Source organism: Portunus trituberculatus, chromosome 20 (genome assembly GCF_017591435.1).
Source record: "Portunus trituberculatus isolate SZX2019 chromosome 20, ASM1759143v1, whole genome shotgun sequence".
In the NCBI taxonomy this organism is placed as follows: Eukaryota; Metazoa; Arthropoda; class Malacostraca; order Decapoda; family Portunidae; genus Portunus; species Portunus trituberculatus.
In genome coordinates, this window is record NC_059274.1 from 14,201,790 (window position 1) to 14,222,320 (window position 20,531).

At 41.0% G+C, this 20,531-nt stretch overlaps 2 protein-coding genes across 2 annotated transcripts; both read left to right on the forward strand.

Annotated features, from left to right (window-relative positions):
• The first annotated feature begins 6,057 nt into the window (after positions 1-6,057).
• On the forward strand, positions 6,058-7,647 carry LOC123506471 (protein ZBED8-like). The gene is made up of 2 exons (XM_045258582.1): positions 6,058-6,544; positions 6,742-7,647. Exons 1-2 carry the CDS (start codon positions 6,511-6,513, stop codon positions 7,563-7,565), a joined length of 858 nt encoding a protein of 285 aa, XP_045114517.1. The 5' UTR covers positions 6,058-6,510; the 3' UTR covers positions 7,566-7,647.
• Positions 7,648-7,983: 336 nt separating this feature from the next.
• On the forward strand, positions 7,984-8,523 carry LOC123506648 (zinc finger BED domain-containing protein 5-like). Its single transcript, XM_045258895.1, has one exon. The coding sequence runs from the start codon at positions 7,984-7,986 to the stop codon at positions 8,521-8,523; it is 540 nt and encodes a 179-aa protein (XP_045114830.1).
• Positions 8,524-20,531: the final 12,008 nt, after the last annotated feature.

Consider the following 20,531-nt stretch of genomic DNA (forward strand, 5'->3'; position numbering starts at 1 on the left):
AAGCTCCTCCCAAGGCAGCGCTTCCTTCCTTCCTAGTTTCACATGGGTGGTGCATCTCTGTGTTCATTGTTGGCAGTATCTTCCTACTTGCATGGAGGCAGAGGCAACCTTGGAGCTTAATCACATATAGAGCAAAGTTCGTAGCTTATCTGATGACGGCAAACGCACACAAACTCAAAATTGCAAAACACACAGCACGTGGAGAGTAGAAGGCACATTCAGGGTCAAGAGCTGTTCACATGCATTCAGCTATTTTTTTCCTGATTTAGTGTATTGTTTTGATTAAATGTCCTACAGTCTGCTGGTCGACAATCTGAAGAACAAACGTGTGACAGAATTCAAAGGAGATTAAGAGATTCAAGAATGATAAACGCAGATCACAACAGATAAATGTAGCGTGAATTCTTTCAATGCAATGCCTTCTAGTCTGCTGGCAATATAAAAACCTAACGAGTGACAGTTTTCTAAGAATATTGGGAGTCTCAAGAATGGTAAACGCAAAACAAGAGGAATTGGACACATAACAGTTCTCGATTTTTTACTAAGGTACTACGGTTTCCAAGGCGTTTTCTTAATTTTGCTGATGATTTTGTAAAGATCCTGAAACAGCAAGTAAGAAAACTGCGGAAACGTAATTGAGATTTTTTTTTGTGGCCTTTGAAAATATTACTGATAAGATGAATGTGGTTTGAAAACTACACGTAGCTGGAAAAATGTCACACGCACCGTAACTTCTCATTCACAGCTTAGGCCTACAATGTTATTATATCAGCGCTACCAATCTCTACACTCACCCAACAACATGCTCTTCCCATACTCTTTCATCGCTATCTGGCACATCCTTTCCTAATAACCAACCACTCTAAGTTACCTTTGCTTATTTTACAGCCACTCGAAAACGTTGTAATGGTTAGAAATATCAAAATCTATTCTTTTTAATCCCTCTCTTTCTTGTAGATGCTTATAAAGACTTCATACATTGCCTCTAGTGCTATAAGTTGTTGTATATCACACTGAAAGGGTTAGACTTTATACGAGCCCCAGTAAAAGCCATGGGAAGCTATGGACTCGTCACGGCTGTCTCGTTGTAATTACAGCTATCGTCTGCAATATTGTGTGTGGTATTTACCATTTTCCACGCCTCATCAAGGTCACTGCCATATGAAAACTGCCGTACGTGAAAACTCGCTATCATGACAGACAAGGACTCTAACCTTCCCCTTCCTTCCGCTCCTTCTTTGTTCCTCTCCTTCCTTCTCATTCCCATTCAATCGCCTCTCTCCCATTTCTCTCATTGCTGCCAGTCCACACATCTTTTCTCCACTTATATTCCTCCATCCATCATTTCCTTCCGTCTCACTCCCAGCTTTTCTCTTCCCTTCATTTACTTCCTCAAACGAACCGTACATTCCAAAGCTCTAGGTGTCTACGTGGAATAGGTCACACCCACACTAAACGGGACTCCACGCACGTGTATAGTTGCGGTTCTAACCATCTCGAGGCGTGTGGCATTGCGTTGTTATTCTCTCGCTATACCGGCAATTCAGGAAGTGGAGGAAGTGAATAGGGGAAGATTGACCGTCATGGGGTGTGGCTGGGGAGAAAGAGGGGAGGAAGAGAGGATATATACGTCAGGGTTGTAGTTTTCCCGATTCTTTCTTGATCCTAGGTATGTGTTTATGTCCTGGCGGGGATGACCAAATGTTTCCCAGAGTGTTCGTGTCAGTGACCGTGACCTTAGCAAGTCCGGTTCCTTCATTTGGTATTCCTAGAACGTCTCTTACGCAATCATTTTTTCCTCACTTGTCGTCATACCTCAAAACTGCACATGCCTTCATTCCTGATCCACTTGTGCTGTTGTTATTCTTGATTTTTTTTTAGGTATAGATAATAATTTGAATGGTGCTTAACCCCCTTCAGTACCAGGACGCGTTTTCATATTTATTCTGCTTATTATTTGGTGATTTTACACAGCTTCTGAAACTCATGTGGGTGATTAAAATAAGGGGATTAAAATAGTGAAAACTCTGTTCATTAATCTTCTGACCTCCATAGACCCTTCCTCATGTCAATAAAATCGTCTAATCACATAAAAAATTCGTGATGAAAAATACGTTCCAGTACTGAAGGGGTTAAAGTGTTACGAGGTTATCTATCCTTAATTTTTTTTCTTTTTCGTTACCTTTTGACTTACAAGGAGGCGGTGGCGAAGTGGATAAGATGGTGAGCGTGGGATCGGGCAGACGTCCACGCGTTCAACTTGTTGAAAACCCGGCTAGTCGTGTATGGGGACTTGAAAAATTATCGTGGTAAGAGAACAAGGTGTTTCTGGATATGGTCATTAGTGTGACAACTGACATCATTACCTACTGACGAACATTGCATCCGTTCGTCCTTCCTTCAATTCAGTGAAAGCATCACGATATCTGAAACTCTTCCGAGTGTTGAGTTTTCTGAGTGTTGTGGGTGTTGGTGTCACGTCCCTTGACCCCATTGTGGCTTTGATCTTTTCCTGTTGAAGTGACGAACGATACGGGCACCATCCGGCTTCTTACCTTTCCTTTTCTTGATCCCTCTTACGTCACGCGCGCTTTATTCATTTTGTCGCCCACACACGGACCTCGAACAATATTCCCTTCCTACTTTAAACTTCATACAGATCATTGTTGAAAAGTCTGTATGATAATGACACACCTCTTAAGTTTTTACTCACTTATGAACAGTTATCGAGTTGCTCACGAAATGCAAAGAAAAATACATGCTTCTCTCATGTTTAACTATTTTTTCTCTCCTACAGGAATCTTAAGCTTACTTACCAACGGAAGGATTACTGTAAAGCCTTGGCAACAACTAATGATATAACAGTATTCCCATAATTTATTCATTGTATTCTCGTGCTTACTCCCAAGATGGCTTGTCTTGTCGCATCAGCAAAATCCATGGAATGTCAGGCGCTGAGGTCTCGGCTGCATAAAAAGAAAAAGATAAGAAAAAGAATAAGGGAAGTTACAAATCGCCATCTGGCTAACGCGTAGTAGTCTTTGTACTATGATACACTCGTTTGTATTCATCTCTCATCTCAATCCATGAATTCATCTAATGGTCTTTTATAGTTCTCTCTTGACTCGGCACTAAAACACTGTTTATTGAGTTTATCCTTCCAGAGCCAGTGCTTTCCTACTGACGTTACTTAATCTCTCAGAATCATAACATATTTCCTAATGCATTATTGATGTCAGTGTACAGTTTTATGGACTTGTTGATGTTTCCCTTTGGTAATGAGGGGTTTACAAATAAGATCTTTTTACTCATTCTCTCTAATCAAATCGTTATTCTGACTGACTGCACAAGCTTAAGAATCGTTCGTAAGAACCGTCTCACCTAGTTTTGCCTAAACACAATGGTTGATATTTTCAAACCCTTCCTCCATCATTAAGTCTGTATTCAAAGATCACATATATGGCTAATCAGGTTCTCATAGGTGTCTTCATCTATTTTTGATACAGGAGTCATGTTAAACCAGCACTAGAATCATGAAAACGCTGAAAACCTTAGTAACATCCCTGCAGTCTGTTAAAAGTGGAGGTAAGACACTGAAACCTTTACGAATATACGATACAACCATTGTGGGCGAGGTAGTGTAAACAAGTTAATCTCCTCTAATTTATTCACGACCATCACGTCTGAGTCCTTTTTTGTCTCTTCCTGCTTGCCTGCTTGGTTTGTGTGGACGCTGGTGATTCCCTCAGCCATGTGTCGTGCATTGTGTGGCTGAGATGTGAGCCAGGTGTATTCCAAGGTGGCTGTATCTATGTTTGGGATGCAGACAAGACGTGCTTACTCTTTCTCCTTACTTGTGTTGGTTTTAAATGTCACTAGGATTCATTTCGTTTCTAATGTGTTTTGGTTTTATTTCAGAATTCCTTTATATTCGTCTTAGGTAGGACGCTGCTCCTTATTTTCGCGCGCGCATGTTTTCACTGTTTGATCTGCTGCAGTCTCTGACGAGACAGCCAGACGTTACCCTACGGAACGAGCTCAGAGCTCATTATTTCCGATCTTCGGATAGGCCTTAGACCAGGCACACACCATACACCGGGACAACAAGGTCACAACTCCTCGATTTACATCCCGTACCTACTCACTGCTAGGTCAACAGGGGCTACACGTGAAAGGAGACACACCCAAATATCTCCACCCGGCCGGGGAATCGAACCCCGGTCCTCTGGCTTGTGAAGCCAGCGTTCTAACCACTGAGCTACCGGGTGTGTGTGTGTGTGTGTGTGTGTGTGTGTGTGTGTGTGTGTGTGTGTCTGTCTGTGTGTGTGTGTGTGTGTGTGTGTGTGTGTGTGTGTGTGTGTGTGTGTGTGTGTGTGTGTGTGTGTGTGTGTGTGTGTGTGTGTGTGTGCGCGCGTGTGTTTGTGTGTGTGTGTGTATGTGTGACATATAGACAGTATTTTTTCCTTTTTTATGTGAAATTCGTGACTTGAGCTAAAAGATAATATCCTTTTATAGGCAACTTTATGGGAAACCTGATATTAAGTGAGCGTTTTCAGTACCAGACATTTGCAAGTAAGCTGAGACACAAGTACCTTACCGTTAACTCACACATTCCCTTTAGGTAATGGAGGAAAAACATCACTGAGCCACCATAGAGCAGAAATGTAGAGCTCTGAACCAGTAACATTTCCACACAGACTATCTTTATGGTGTCTCCGTTCACAAGGCTAAATTTTCAGAACAACCTCGCCCACAGTAAGAAGAAAACTAGAAATCTCTCATTGTGACATTTCAGTTTCTCAGATTTATTTGGTTTTATCCTTTTCATATATTTTCTTTCTTTCTTTTCGTAATGATAATGACTTTACCACCAATAAGGGCATTAGAAATCTTCCCGTGTGATATTTCTCTCCCTCAGTTTCATTCAAGTTTTATTTATGGTGCACTTTCTGTTTCCTCTTAATCCGTCACTTCCCGCTAGCGTCGTCAAGAAAAGAAGCGATGCGAGGTCTCTTCCTGCTCCTCTCTCTGTATGACGAATACTTGTTTGAGTGTAGGAGGCGAAAATTTCACGAACAAGTCTTTCCTCTCTTCCTTCCTTCCTTCCCGGCAAAGTAATCACGACATACGAAGACGAGTATGACTGGAAAAAAACATAAAAAAGAAAAATCAGGAAAAAAACATAGGTATATTTGTTCTAAATGTTGAAGTCTTGTCTGTCAGTGAGGAATCGTGTTTGAGTGTGGAAGGTTAAGGTGTCATGAACAATCCAGTCTTCCTTCCTTCCTCCTTCCTTCCTTCCTGTCAGACATTACGAAGACAAGCAGGACGGGAAGGAAACATAGCTGGTATAATGAATTGTGTGCAGTGTAAACTTATTAAACGTATCCTCGCTGCACTTTAGTAACAATTTGTTGAAGGCGAGTACTGTCAATGGGGAAGACGCCTGGTAAATGAAAAGTACAAAATAATGTGGATTTGTGCAAAGTCTTCTCTCTGTAGATTAGTTAGATTGTGAAAAGTTAGTGGAGAGAGAGAGAGAGAGAGAGAGAGAGAGAGAGAGAGAGAGAGAGAGAGAGAGAGAGAGAGAGAGAGAGAGAGAGAGAGAGTTACAAAAATCTTTCTTTCTTTCTTTCTTTCTTTCTTTCTTTCTTTCTTTCTTTCTTTCTTTCTTTCTTTCTTTCTTTCTTTCTTTCTCTCTCTCTCTCTCTCTCTCTCTCTCTCTCTCTCTCTCTCTCTCTCTCTCTCCCTTCGTTAACACTTCAAATTATTGCTGATTTGCAGAGAGAGAGAGAGAGAGAGAGAGAGAGAGAGAGAGAGAGAGAGAGAGAGAGAGAGAGAGAGAGAGAGAGAATTAGGTATATCATGCAAAATCGTATGAAATTACATAAAAGAATAAATAAGCGTCATTCTTGTTAAAAATACCCATAATTCCATACAGATTAATTGCTACTTGGTAATTCTCGTAGTAAAGCAACAAAGAACAAGTAGCATTTAACCCCTTGAGTACCATGACGCGTTTCCATATTCATTCTGGTTACTATTTAGTGCAGTGGTTCCCAAACTGGGGGCCATGGCCCCCTGGGGGGCCATATAGCAGAATGTAGGGGGCCATAATCTGAGGCTATGCATAAATAAAACCAAAGGAGTTTAGCGGGTAGGTAGCCAGTGGAGGGAACTTACAGGTTCAGTACAGGTTTGTGCAATGCCTTGCTGCCAGACACATGGGTAATACGTCCCTTTTTTTCTTTTTATCTGATTCTGTGTTCTTGACATAAAACAAGACATGGGGATGTATTAGGGAAGCAAGATAATTTTAACTCAACATAATTCTAATCTAAGGCTTCCTAAGCTGTGTATTCTGTATGATAACCTGGTCTTGAATCTTACGTATCAGCAAGGATGTTCATATTATTCAGTTAACCAGACATTCACAGTTACAACATTGATCACCGTGTGTGCCTCCCCATATAATCAGTTTCCTCCCACCTGTGAATACTTCAGTATTATATGAACTTAAGCCAACATCAATACCACTTTAATGGTAAGTAAGCCCTGCATCATGAAGTATATTAAGAAGGTAAATAATATCTGCTGTATTTATGCACATTCTATAACTTTTTTGTAACGTTAAATCTAACTTCCTTTCTACCTCATATTTATCATTTTATTATTCTAATCATGGGTGATGACATATGTTTGCGGTGTTAGAAATAGCAGTTTTTTGTTTGTGCATTGCAGGTACAGTGATGGCTTCTAATAAGAAACGCAACTATGATGACAACTACCTGGATTTTGGATTTACAAGCATCACTGATAAAGGTGTAGTGAAGCCTCAGTGTGTGATTTGTCACAAAATACTCACAGCTGAATCACTAAGGCCCAGTAAGCTTAGATTACATCTGGAAACCAAGCATCCTCAACATGTTGGCAAAGATCGTTCCTTCTTTAGTCGACAAGAATTGAACATGAAGAGACAGCGACTTGATGCCAGTGGTTCCTTTCATCAACAAAATGCTGCCGTAGTGGAGGCATCATTTCTTGTAGCCCTTGAAATAGCAAAGAAAAAGAAGCCTCACACAATTGGGGAGGAATTAATTTTGCCATGTGCCAAAACAATGGTAAAGCTTGTTTTGGGTGAGAAAAGTGCTGAAAAGCTGAATGCTATTTCACTCTCAAATAATACAGTGCAACGCCGAATCTCCCAAATATCTGATGACATCAGAGAGCAGGTGATACAGGAAATCAAAAGAGCTGGATTATTCAGTATTCAACTCGATGAGTCCACTGACGTCCAGTCCTGCTCACAACTCCTGGCTTTTGTAAGGTATGTTCATGATGAGGATCTGAAGGAGGAATTCTTGTTTTGTGAGCCTCTTGAACAATCTACAAAAGGTGAAGATGTAATGCAGAAACTTACAGAATTCTTTGAATCTGAAGGTCTTGACTGGGGCAATCTTTGTGGGATATGCACAGACGGGGCTCCAGCCATGTTGGGTTCTCAGTCAGGTTTTGTTACAAGAGTTATACAAAAGCACCAAATGCTATCCCTCTTCACTGCATGATCCACAGGCAAGCTCTTGCATCAAAAACGCTACCCTCAGAATTACAGGACACTCTGAATACAATTATAAAGACAGTTAACTTTGTAAAGGTAGTGCTCTTAACACACGCCTTTTCAAGAGACTCTGCCAAGATATGGATGCAGCTCATGAGACCCTCCTATTTCATACAGCAGTTCGCTGGCTATCAAAAGGAAATGTAGTTCAACGTGTATTTGAGCTCAGAGAAGAGATCAGCCTCTTTCTCAGAATACAGAACAAGCAAGATTTGCTGTCAGCATGGTCTGCAGATAGCTTCGAAATACGGCTAGCCTATCTTGTTGACATATTTAGACAGTTGAACACACTGAACCTGGAACTCCAAGGGAAAGGAAGCTTGATAATCGATTTTGTGGACAAAATCAAAGCTTTCATTCGTAAGATGGAGAATTGGAGGCGCAAAGTTGGAATGGGAAACTTGGCAATGCTGGAGACAGTGTCAGAAATTGTAGAGAAGTGTGATGCTGCTACGCAGAACTTGATTACCCAACATCTTGAGGCCTTGGAAGGGGAGTTTAAAAGATACTTCCCAGATATCCAAAGCCTAACTTCTCGGCTAGTAAGGGCCCCCTTCACTGCTGCAGTGACATGCATTCCTGATGACAATGATGATGGCCAAACTGAGCTGTTGACACTTCAGGAGGATTCAGGAGCTAAGATGAAGTTTGAAACTGAATCTCTCACAGTATTTTGGTCATCAATGGCAGCTTCATACCCAAACTTATGTGACTTAGCTTTTCGCCACCTCCTACCATTTTCATCAACTTATTCCTGCGAGGCTGCATTCTCTCAACTACTCCACATTAAAACGAAATATCGCAACAGACTTGAAGTGAAGCATGACCTACGGTGTGCTTTAAGTGAAACAAAACCAAGAATCAAGAAGCTTGTTGATAATCTGCAACATCACCCTTCACACTGAGTGGAATGGGGATTCAAAAGTGAAGGAAACATGAACGTGGCATGAACGTTCAGAAGCAAATGGTCTGGGAGGAGGTGGGTGTGTGGCCACTGAAGGCCATGGTTGTGGCAGTTAATTATGACTCCCTATGATAGCATTTCATTTCAGAATTACAAAGTTATCAGATTTGTAAGATTCAAAGATCAGATCACATTGCGTGGGATTAATACACTTTTTCAATCCAGTGGAATTTCTTTGTTTCTTATTTTTTTGCTTATTGCTGAAACAGCTTTTCACAATAATGCAATTTTAATTACTCTACATATGAATTTTTAATGTGCATTATATTACTTCTTTAGTACCATTTCAATAATTATAGGAGATTCAGCAAAGGTAAAATACAAATTTCTTTATTAATAATTAATAAAAGAAAAAATAACAAATGGAATCAATAAAATTACAGGATTTGCTAGAGTGGTTTTTATATGGACCTAATGAGTGTAGGACTGTAGACAGTCACGGGTTATGGTTGTGGGGGGGGCCATGGACAAGGATCATGTATGAAAAGTGGGTAACGACCAGAAAAAGTTTGGGAACCACTGATTTAGTGACTTTACACAGCTTCAGAAACTCATGTGGGGGATTAAAATAGTGAAGACCCTGGCTATCACTCTTCTGACCTCCATAGACGGTTCGTAATGTAAGTACAATGGTCTAATGGTGCTCATAACTCACGGTAAAAATGCGTCCAAGTGCTGAAGGGGTTAAAGAGAGTGTATATCGTATGATTATCCAGATGACACTAATAATCACAAGTTTTAATCTCGTTACATCTTTATTTTCCTCTGTACCTTTGTGAGCGTTCATTCTGGCCATCCTAGTCTGGGCAGCGTTGATTAGTGGTCCGTTAATGTCAACTGCTGGGTGTATCGTGTCATTAAATCTTCACGATGTTGTATTGCTGAGGTGGAAGTTTATGTATGCATGGTCATTTCAGGTTATCCATGTCACCCTGCAAAGACGGAGCATGCTCGGTGACTTCATATAATCTGTTTATGTTTTCTTGCCCTCTTGTTGTGACTCGGCATAAGGATTACTTGCAAACGAACACTCTCTCCTTTCCTCTGATGAAGCCTCGCCTAAAAGATTGTGGTTAGAATTTTCAGAAGACTGGATTCTTCAATAGTATCTCCCGTGGAATCTGTCATGTCTCTCTCTTTGTTTACTTGATTATATGCATATTTCAGAAAGCACCAATAAGTGTGACTCAGTTAAGCATTCTTATTCAAATTCAAAATCGATTTTTTATTTAACCATGACAAAAACAACAGTATGTGTTACTACAGTAGTTATATTACTGACAATGGTTGGACCCGTGAAATCTTGTACTCTTATTTATCTTCTTTTCTATGTAAGTAATCTTCTTTCTATGTAATCTTGTATTCTTTTTTTATCTTCTTTTCTTTGTAAGTTATCTTCTTTCTATCTATGTAATCTTGTATTCTTTTTATCTTCTTTTTTATCTTTGTAATCTTCTTTCTATCTATGTAATCTTGTACTTTTATTTATCTCCTTTTTTATTTATGTAATCTTCTTTCTGTTTTTGTAATCATATATTCTTCTTTGTCTTCTTTTCTGTCCTATACAACAAAACCTGCAGCACCTCCAGCTTTTCTCAACCATTTCCTTATGAATTTTTCTTTCTACATCCAGGGAAAAACCATAAGGAATGAGTAGCAGAAGCAAAAGGAAGTGACAGAAGTGTATTACGGAAGCAGTTTAAATATTTCCTTCCTTATCTCTTCCTTTATTAATTCTTCACTTTGACTCTTTATATATATATATATATATATATATATATATATATATATATATATATATATATATATATATATATATATATATATATATATATATACTAGTTCTCCGCGTCGCTCATAAAAGTCGGAAGGATCTGTGGACGACAAGACAGCAAGAAAAAGGAGGAAAAAAAAACTATTATAAGACATTCTTGAGCATTTCCTTACCGACTTTTCAGTTCGCACCCAAATGTACAATCAGTTTACTTCCCCGCACCATAAAAGACAGTCGGAAGGAAGCAAGGAAGAAGTACACCACCAAGTAGCGACAAAGGCAACCCATTACAAGTTTGCGCTTTGTACACCAGAAAGATCGCGTGCGGGTTAGTTTTTGCCCCAGATTCTGACCTTCTTGTTGAGGGAGCGACGCGATCTGGGGCAGGTGCGGAACTGGCTGGCTGGACGGAACTGCCACACACACACACACACACACACACACACACACACACACACACACACACACACACACACACACACACACACACACACACACACACACACACACACACACACACACAGCAGACCACGGAAGCTATTCTCCTCAATCAGGAATTTACATATTTAAGGCCGGGAAGTAAAAGTGATTACTATAAACTCGCTGAAATATCCATAAAAAAGGAAGGAAAACCCGTGTGTGTGTGTGTGTGTGTGTGTGTGTGTGTGTGTGTGTGTGTGTGTGTGTGTGTGTGTGTGTTTACTCACCACTTTCCTTTTTTGTATTTTTCAATCTAATTTTTTATAAGATTTTTTTCTTTTTGTCATGTCATAATTCTCTCTCTCTCTCTCTCTCTCTCTCTCTCTCTCTCTCTCTCTCTCTCTCTCTCTCTCTCTCTCTCTCTCTCTCTCTCTCTCTCTCTCTCTCTCTCTCTCTCTCTCTCTCTCTCTCTCTCTCTCTCTCTCTCTCTCTCTCTCTCTCTCTCTCTCTCTCTCTGTCACTTCTCTCTCTCTTACTCTTCACTTCACTCCTAAAAGTTCACCTCTTACTCTCTCTTACCACGTGTTCCAATATTTCCAACTTATACATATATTTTTTTCCCTCCTTCCGTCATCTTGAGTTCACTTCCTCTACCGCCATAGTTGATAATTCGCTCATGTAAACTTCCTGCGTCCCTGTGGCTTGAATATTCTTAAATGGATGAAGCTTATAGAGACATTCAGTTTGTATATAGGACTCTCTCTCTCTCTCTCTCTCTCTCTCTCTCTCTCTCTCTCTCTCTCTCTCTCTCTCTTAGCTGCTTCGCATTAGTGTTCCTTGTTTGCTTCACCTGTGTTTGTGTTGAAGTCTCGTGTTTCTCAGCCTTTCTGACCTTCATCTTTATTTCTAACAGGTTCTAATGTATGTTACTGGAATTTTCTGGGGTGTTTGCAAGGTTCTAGTCCCAGCTTAACCAGTATTCTGCATTATAAGTAAAAATACCCATGATTATCTGACAATTTATCTCTGAGCTTCATCTTTTCTTTCAACAAGCTGTAGTTGACGTTTCTGTGGTTTTCAAAGGTGTTAGCATGGTTATGGTGATAGTATTAGTTATCCTGCATAATCAGTACCAGGAACATCCATTACAACCTTGCAAAACGTCAACGTGGCCTTTGAAAACAGTCATGATGAAATATGTTCGAAGGAGACTAAAGCTTGGATCATAAAACGCTTCTCTTTCTCAACATGATTGCTTTCCAAGGTAACGTATATGATTAGCTTTATTCTGAAGTGTGTTTGTCGTGCTTGTAATTTAGAAATGTTGATATGTCACTACGACTATAAGAAAACATCATTAGAAAGCCGGGCAACTTCAACTGAGAGGCTCTTGTGTGTGGTACAGGCGATTACCTTTCTTCTGAAGCGTGTTTGTCTTGTCTGTAATGTAAAAATATTGATATATTACTGCAACTACATTAAAAAAAACATCATTAGAAAGCCGAAGAACTTCAACCAACAGGCTTTTAAGTGTGGTACAAATTATTAGCTTTCTTTTGAAGGGTGTTTGACTTGTTTGTATTGTAGAAATGTTAATATATCACTATCATCACTACAACTACAAAGAAAAAGCATCATTAGAAAACCGAAGAACTTCAACTAACAGGCTCTTGTGTGTGGTACAGGCGATTAACTTTCTTCTGAAGGGTGTTTGTCTTGTTTATAATGTAGAAATGTTAATATATCACTACAACGATAAGAAAACATCATTAGGAAGCCGTGCAACTTCAAGTAACAGGCTTTTGATTGTGGTAAATGTGCAGCCGAGAAGGATTACAGAATATCATCCTAAGTCTAAATCTAAGGCCGCATTCATGTCGCTTCCATCCTCTCCATCTCCTCTGCTCTCTTTCCCCGCTGTCTTCCTGCTGCTGGGGTAGTGGTGATGGTGGTGGTTGTGGTGGTGGTAGCGGTGATGGTAGTTGTGGTGGTGATGGTGGTGGTGGTGGACACGCTCCTCTTTAATGATCCGTAGCGTACATTTGGTCTTCCTGGCATTCATCTCACGCCTCATCCACATTCACTCTCTCTTGCTCTCTCTCTCTCTCTCTCTCTCTCTCTCTCTCTCTCTCTCTCTCTCTCTCTCTCTCTCTCTCTTCAATTTTTCTCTTATCTCGGGTTAATATATTTTTATTTCTTTCCGATGGCAAATTATAGGTTAGACAGAAGTGTTTCATTCTCTCTCTCTCTCTCTCTCTCTCTCTCTCTCTCTCTCTCTCTCTCTCTCTCTCTCTCTCTCTCTCTCTCCCAGTTACTTTTAGTCCTCATCTGCATCTCGCTCACCCAAAGGCTCCATGTAAGAAGCTCAACTGACCAGAAGACAAGGCTGCACCGAGGCACTGAATGGACGGCCTTGTAATATACATGACAGGGGAACAATGTGCCCTAACTCCCCCTCATACACTTCAAGTGCCTTCATCAGGGCCTAGCATTCATTATGTGGGCGCACGTCCATACCGGGCTGGTGGACTGAGTGACGGGGGAAGAAAGAGCAGAGGGTTTTGACAAGGAGTCGTAATCTTCTACCCTTGTCCCTGCGTCGCCACGGGAACAGTCACGAATTGCACATTGCCGCCTTGACCATAAACTCTAATCCAGTTTTCTAATCTTCCTGACGAAGCAGGAAGCTGTCCACTAAGCTATAAGTAAATAACGAGGTAATAAAAAAAGAAATGCCAAAACATTGTGTAGGTGAGGAGATAAAAGGGCTTTCTTGTATTAACGTTTGGTGTATTTTTTGTTACGTTGATGCTGAAAGACTGGTGTGATTTTTTTCTCTCCTGTGGTTGTATAATAAGTTTTGCTAATCCCTCACTTGTAAAGGTAAAAAAAGTTAGGCTCACTAGAAGGTGTGTGTGTTTTTTCATGTTTTATCTATTAACGTAGATGCTGCGCCTTGTTTTTGGAAGTAGTCGCTGGGATGAGCATGATTCCCGGGTATTTTTCTTCCTGGATACAAATCGTCTTCAGCATTCTTCGTCAGGAGTGTTCGCCTTGATGGGAACTCAGCAAATAGAAACTCGTCGCGTGGCCTTCACAGACTTCACTGCCGCACCGCCCCCAGCGCCTCTCCTTTCTTCCTGATGCTGCCGCCGCTGCCTCCTCCTCCTCCTCCTCCTCCTCTTCCTCCTCCTAATACCTCACTCAATGCCTCCAGCCTCTGTCCATAATAGACTTGATTGTTCCAGTAAAGTTTGCCTCCTGTGTCAATTGTAGCAAGTCAATCATGCGGTTAAAAATTCTCTCTCTCTCTCTCTCTCTCTCTCTCTCTCTCTCTCTCTCTCTCTCTCTCTCTCTCTCTCTCTCTCTCTTATTTACTCAGCAAGCTCCTCAGTATCTAATCTTCCATCTTCACGCCTGTCAGACGCGCATTTCCCTCAAACGTTTAGCATAATAAAGATGAGAGTGATGTGACGCGCTCTCCTTCCTCGTTTGCGGTAACGGAGTCCCTCATGGTGATAATGACGATGCGAATGATGATGGTATGAATGATGCTTTGGAGTGTTAGTAGGAAGGGTATTCATGGTGAGTGTTATGTACTCAGCTTTATGTCAAATTAATGTGAAAAATCCATTTGTTACACGCATCTTGGTTCGTGTATGTGTGTGTGTGTGTGTGTGTGTGTGTGTGTGTGTGTGTGTGTGTGTGTTGGGTAAAACTCGTATCTGTCAAAAAGTAAAGGTTTATTTCGTAGTTTTCTTTGACACTGATTATTTATGAAGCGGGAAATGTGTATACAGAAAGTTTACAATTTATTATTAATGTCCTATCATCATCGTCATCATCAGGAAAGGTTCAACAGTCTTCTTTTACTTATCTCTACCAATATCCAAGTTCTCATCACGAAGGTTTTTTTTTCCCCCTCTGCATTTTCGTTTTACTAATCAGTTGCCACAAACCCAAACACTTTGTTAATCATCAGTACAGGTCATGTAACTTTCCTCCATTCTCCTTGTCTAATGAAATGAAGTACTCGAAAGTTGATTTTTTATAACATTATCGAGGTCTGAAATGTGATGACGAACAGAGGAAGAAAAGATCGATGGCAACTTGTTTTTCCAACCTTTCACTTTATTTTATCTTTTCTTCCCCTTGAGTAATGCAGTGAGACAGTGAGTCATCACTTCTGAAGGTGAGAGGGCGAGGCCGGAGGTACCCAAGATCCACGTATGCTTTTATTTGCACGTGACATTTCGTTTTCTTCCACCCGCTACAAGACGCGTACTTTTTCCCTCCATTTTTTTCACTTGTGTTTTTGTGCGAATCCCGTTAGAATAAACCTGGACACTGACTGGAGGCATTCTGAAACACACACTGGCGCTAATTAATGAGCGGCGCTCCCACCACACGCAGCTGTGTAACCTTGCCAGGTGCAGAAGTTACACGCATGACCAAACAACATAAGGCAAGGTGTTCAGGCTTAGAGGTCTCCCGTGACACAAGGAACCTGCGCTCACCACAGGTTCAAGGGGGAAGGTCAGAGTGCATGGGAAACAAACGTGATGAGACCCCCAAGCTGCATGTCCTTTTATTTTGGTTTTACATCTCCCCTCTGAGCGTCAAGGCAACGTGTGAACTGCGACCTTCAACCGTCCACTTGTGCACGGCGGAAGGAATGGCAAGTGGTGGTGGTGGTGGTGGTGGTTGTCCGTGGATGCATCTGAGTGAGACTTGACTCAGGTTTGCGAGTTGTGGTTGGTTTTAGAAGAAATATAAAGTTAATATTTCCAAACTTTTAGGGTGTAAAAATGCAAAATTTGATGTAGGAAGCTTGAGGCTGTTTCATTACATATCGATTGACGCATTTAAAGTAGCAACGATTATTTGATGATGTTTTTTGAGCGAAACAAAAGAAAAAATTACCTTTGTGAGATATTCTAGTGCGAAATAAACCAAATTTGCTGCATCTATTGTGGGAAGTTTGAGGTTTCTTTCATACATTTTCACCAATAAAACCTTCAAGTCGCAGAAGATTTACATGGAAAATTTTGGGCGAAATGGCAAAAGTGAGCGTTGTGTAACATTGGATAGACGTATGCTATTATTTTTATTGAAGTATTGACCAATAGAAAAGAAAAATAAGAGTACTGTAAGAAGCAGGTCGATGTAGCATAATCAGTATCCAGTGAGGCAGCTATGAGAGTGAGCCTCACCATACACTTTCATGGGTATCGCCTTGAGCTAACATGATGAGTTAGCATTATAAAGAAGACATTCATTTGCAGGTAGTTGACGGTGTGTGTAAAGCCTTCACTTACTACAAGACAAGTGAATACAAAAACAAACCGTGCCTAGAAAACCTGTTGAGCTCAAGAGGAACAGTATGCATTTGTGTCTTAATTAGAAAAAAAATGCTGTGTGTTTTATGACAATTGTTTTTATTTAAGCAACGTAACTGGAGCCAGAAGTCAGACAGCCGGCAGTGCTTACTCACCCAGACAAATAAAGAAAGCGACATCAGAATAAAGAGAAGGGAGGAAAAATTTGGTCTTACCTCAAGGTGTTACATTGTGGAGAGGAGATGAGCAATGAAAAGGAGAACATAAATAAATACGAGTGGATATCGAACTTCAGCGAGACTTGAATCCTAAGCAGTCTGATTTAGTTATGCTAATCCACGTACACAGGATAAAGCACAAGGAAAAATGAAGATACAAGTTCAAGGAAAGCTGGCTGCAGGATCAGGATAAAATAGATAACTACAGAAGAACGATGACAAACACAATGCAAGAAAAAAATAACTACAGGATAAGAAAAACTATGAACAGCTACAGGAAACCAAAGGCAGAAATGAAGTGCAAGGAAAACAAGCAACAATGAAAAAGCTACAACAAAGAGGAAATTAGGATCAACCGCAGTAAAACAAGTAAAACGAGTAAAAAGACAGGAAAAATTAAAAGTCTGCTTACTCTAAAGTGGCTCCTGGGTCTCAGTATGAATAGTGTCCCAGGGAATGCGTGGTTGTCAGATCTTGAGGAAAACAGTAGTCTGTCCTCGTGATAAGTGTGTGGATCAACAGAAAACAAGTACTATACACCTAAAATCAATTATATCATCAATAAGCTACACTATGTTTTGAATGCATGAGCCATTTTAGAGTAGACAGACTATAGCAACAGTAAACAAATTGGCCGCCGTGGTACAGTGGAACCATGCGTGCTTTGGGGTCCGAGTGGTCTCCAAGCGCACGGGTTCGAATCCTGTCCACGGTCCGAGTGTAGATTAGGTTTCCTCACTCGGAGCAGCGTTTTCCTAGCGGGTGGGCTTTGAGATAGCAGGTACCCAAAAAAGTATCACCCTTAGCTCATAAATTCCCGTGAAAAGCCCACATGGCATAAATAAAAAGCTCCAGTAGAAAGAAAACCACGAACAAATACAGTGAGACGAAGAAAGAGGTGTGGTGAAAGAGAAAACCAGCCACAGGAAAATGAAGAAATTACCCACAAAACAAGTAAGCCCAGGCGAATAAGGTGCACAGAGAGGATAAGGATCAGGATTTTATTTATTTTTTATGTAGGAGAGAAGGCCAGCCAAGGGCAACACAATGTTAAAAAAATGACCCACTTGATGCTGGTTCTCTAAAAGATAAGAAGGGTTATCCAAAATTAGGGAGCAAATGTCTTGACACCTCTCTCTTAAAGGAAGTCAAGTCGTAATGGATGGTAGATTTGGTTTGCACACCCAGGGATAAGAGGAAGGAGCAGACGCGTGTTTCGAAAGCAACATTTTCCGTAAAAGCTGCGACGCGTAGTTAGTCTCGAAGGTCGTGTTTCTTGGTGCTGACCATGGAGGGGTTTATGTGACTGGACTTGTCTTTGTCTTATCCAGGGACGCGACACTGACCGTCTGTAAGACCCGTTTTGCTGAGAGGGCGCTGTAGGGGGGGTGGCCGGGCGGTTAGAGCACTTTTCCATAGAAACCTCGACACTGAAATACTGTTATGCATATTGTTGTGTGAGAAAAGTATTAACCCCTTCAGTGCTGGGACGCATTTTTACCATGAATTTTGAGTATTATTACACGATTTTATTTACATTAGGAAGGGTCTATGGAGGTCAGAAAATTAATGACCAGAGTCTTCACTATTTGAAATCCCTCATAAGTTTCTATAGCTGTATAAAATCACCATAAAGTCAGCAGAATAAATATAAAAACGTGTCATGGTGTATCGATAGGTTGACAAACAGCCCACAGTTGTAATATCAAGTTGTTGGGGCAGCTTAAGCATAAATAAGTAAGAGTTAGAATGTAAACGAAATGAGAAATAGCATGTGATAGTAACCACGTAAAATAAATTAATGAATAATCTGTTTTTTTTCATGTATTTTATTATCAAAGACATATCGGGAGTAAGCATCAGCAGACTTGTTGGTCCTAACCAGGCCGTCCCTGAAAAGCTATGCTGTAATCAAAGGTGTGTAACGGTAAGGGCGAACACTCACTTACCATTCCTTCAGTGACTTGGCAGCGACGATAAGTATACGAATGAAAACATGCCAATGATTTATTAGTCGTAATATTTAGTTCCTAAATGCGCGGCAGTACACCACACCTTCTCATCACACTGTATTGATTTGCATTTATTATCGTATCCTTGGAATTTTTATTTATATATTTAAGTTTCTAATGGTTTCTGTGGCTACGGGTGAAGTGAAATCATTACTCGTACTCTTGTTTTCACTATTGTTATTATGTGCGAGATGAATGTAGGTCAGTCAAGGTGGAAACGCTGACTCTCATGGCGGGATTCAGCAAGTCAGCGTCGACCTTACCGTAAGGCAAAGAAACACGTGTCTGTATACGTCTTAGTACCCGACCGACCAGCCCCGTCCAGCCATCTCCAGCCATACTCATCCATCCCTAGTCATCCCCAGCCATCGCCAGCCCCGTCCAGCCATCCCCATCTATGTCCAGCCATCCCAAGCCCCGTCCAGCCATTCAGCGGCCTCGATGTCTTTTTTTTTTATGCTTCGGTGAAACTTGAGCATTGCCAAACACACGCTGACTGACACGTGGTGCTGCCTCCCTCCTTCTTTCTTCATCCCGCTGTGCAAATAGGACACGTTTTGCTTGCGTTTCATCCGTTTGAATTTGTCACGCTGACCGAGAAATGGAGCGAAACGGGCAAGATTTCGCTCAGAACCAGTAGGGAGGTTTTGAAGATTGGACAGATTAGTGGATATAGATAAAAGGTAGATACAGGTGTTTGCATATTATACAGATAAGACTGCCACGTGTAAAGCTGTAATCTCGTCTTGTATCTTCCCTTGTAAAGATTGAGGTCAAGTCTGGACTAGAGACGCAGCTTCAAACAGTTCACACACGACACACGCACGGTGAGCTTTTGTCTCACTGAGTTTGTCATGCTGAGCGAAAATGAAGTGGAACAGACTGAATTTACGTCAGACATGGGGTTTGTAGGTGAGACTGAAACAAAAATACTGCTATTATCGAATTTTACAAGCAATTTCAACAGATGGACGTATGAGATGTATGTCATAGATTAAAAAAAAAAAGAGAAAAAAAAAAAACACCACGCTGACTTAAAATGAAAAACAAACTGAACTTTCACCAGATACTGAATTTCAAGATCAGACTAAGAAATGCAGTACAGTAGTATCATCACGCATCACACACACGTTAATTGCGTCTCACTGATCAAGACTATTGCATTCACCTAACATAGACCCAGACAGATTGCATTACCATCCTACATTGAACCTCAAGGCTGGAATGGACGTGGGATAGACACACCCACTGCAAAGCACTTCCTTAAGCAGGACACGATGTTTGATATTCCACACCAGCGCCTCCTGCCTGCTTCCATTGCTTGTGGCTCTTTGTCCCTCTCACTGTCGCCCGTCTCGAGGACACGCACCATTGTAGGCTCTTCATGTAGCAAAGCGGAAGGGTATACTGATGCAACCTTGCGCCAGGACATCCTCTGCATCCCCACCACTAATAACAATAAAGCGTGATGCGCTTCGGAATTGCATTAAAAAAATAATATATATAGAAAATAGGTAGTTTGTGTGTATTTTGGAGGGTTATGAAATTATTATGTTCTTTGAATAGGGAGGAGGTAAAGATAGATGAGAGAGAGAGAGAGAGAGAGAGAGAGAGAGAGAGAGAGAGAGAGAGAGAGAGAGAGAGAGAGAGTTTGTGTTGTGTAGCCGTAAGGTTTGCTAAAATTCTTTTGTTCCACGTAGGAATGGTTTAATTATCTTCTTTATAGTATTTCGTCATTACTCACTTCTCTGCATTTCAGTCACGTACGCAGCCTTTGTATGTATGTGTGTGTGTGTGTGTGTGTGTGTGTGTGTGTGATTCATCTCGGTCGTCTGCTGGTCACCCAACCAGTCTGGGGAAAGCGAGGCCACAACCCCTCGAGTTACATCCCGTACTTATTTACTGCTAGGTGAACAGGGGCCACACATTAAGAGGCTTGCCCATTTGCCTCGCCGCTTACCGGGACTCGAACCCGGCCCTCTCGATTGTGAATCGAGCGTGCTAACCACTACACTACGCGGTGTGTGTGTGTGTGTGTGTGTGTGTGTGTGTGTGTGTGTGTGTGTTATAATCTCCAAATCATCCTTTTTCTTACAGATTTCTCAATGAGTGGATTATTTTTCTGTGATAGTTAAAAGTGCTCTAATTTCCAAAGTGTCATTTCGTGTTGATGTTTGTTATCACGT

Excerpts from the sequence above, each read along its gene's own strand:
- LOC123506648 (XM_045258895.1), top strand. The coding sequence starts at position 7,984 with ATGGAGAATTGGAGGCGCAAAGTTGGAATGGGAAACTTGGCAATGCTG.
- LOC123506471 (XM_045258582.1), top strand. The coding sequence starts at position 6,511 with ATGAACTTAAGCCAACATCAATACCACTTTAATG. Across the intron at positions 6,545-6,741 it reads ACATCAATACCACTTTAATG|GTACAGTGATGGCTTCTAAT; the intron begins GTAAGTAAGCCC and ends TGTGCATTGCAG.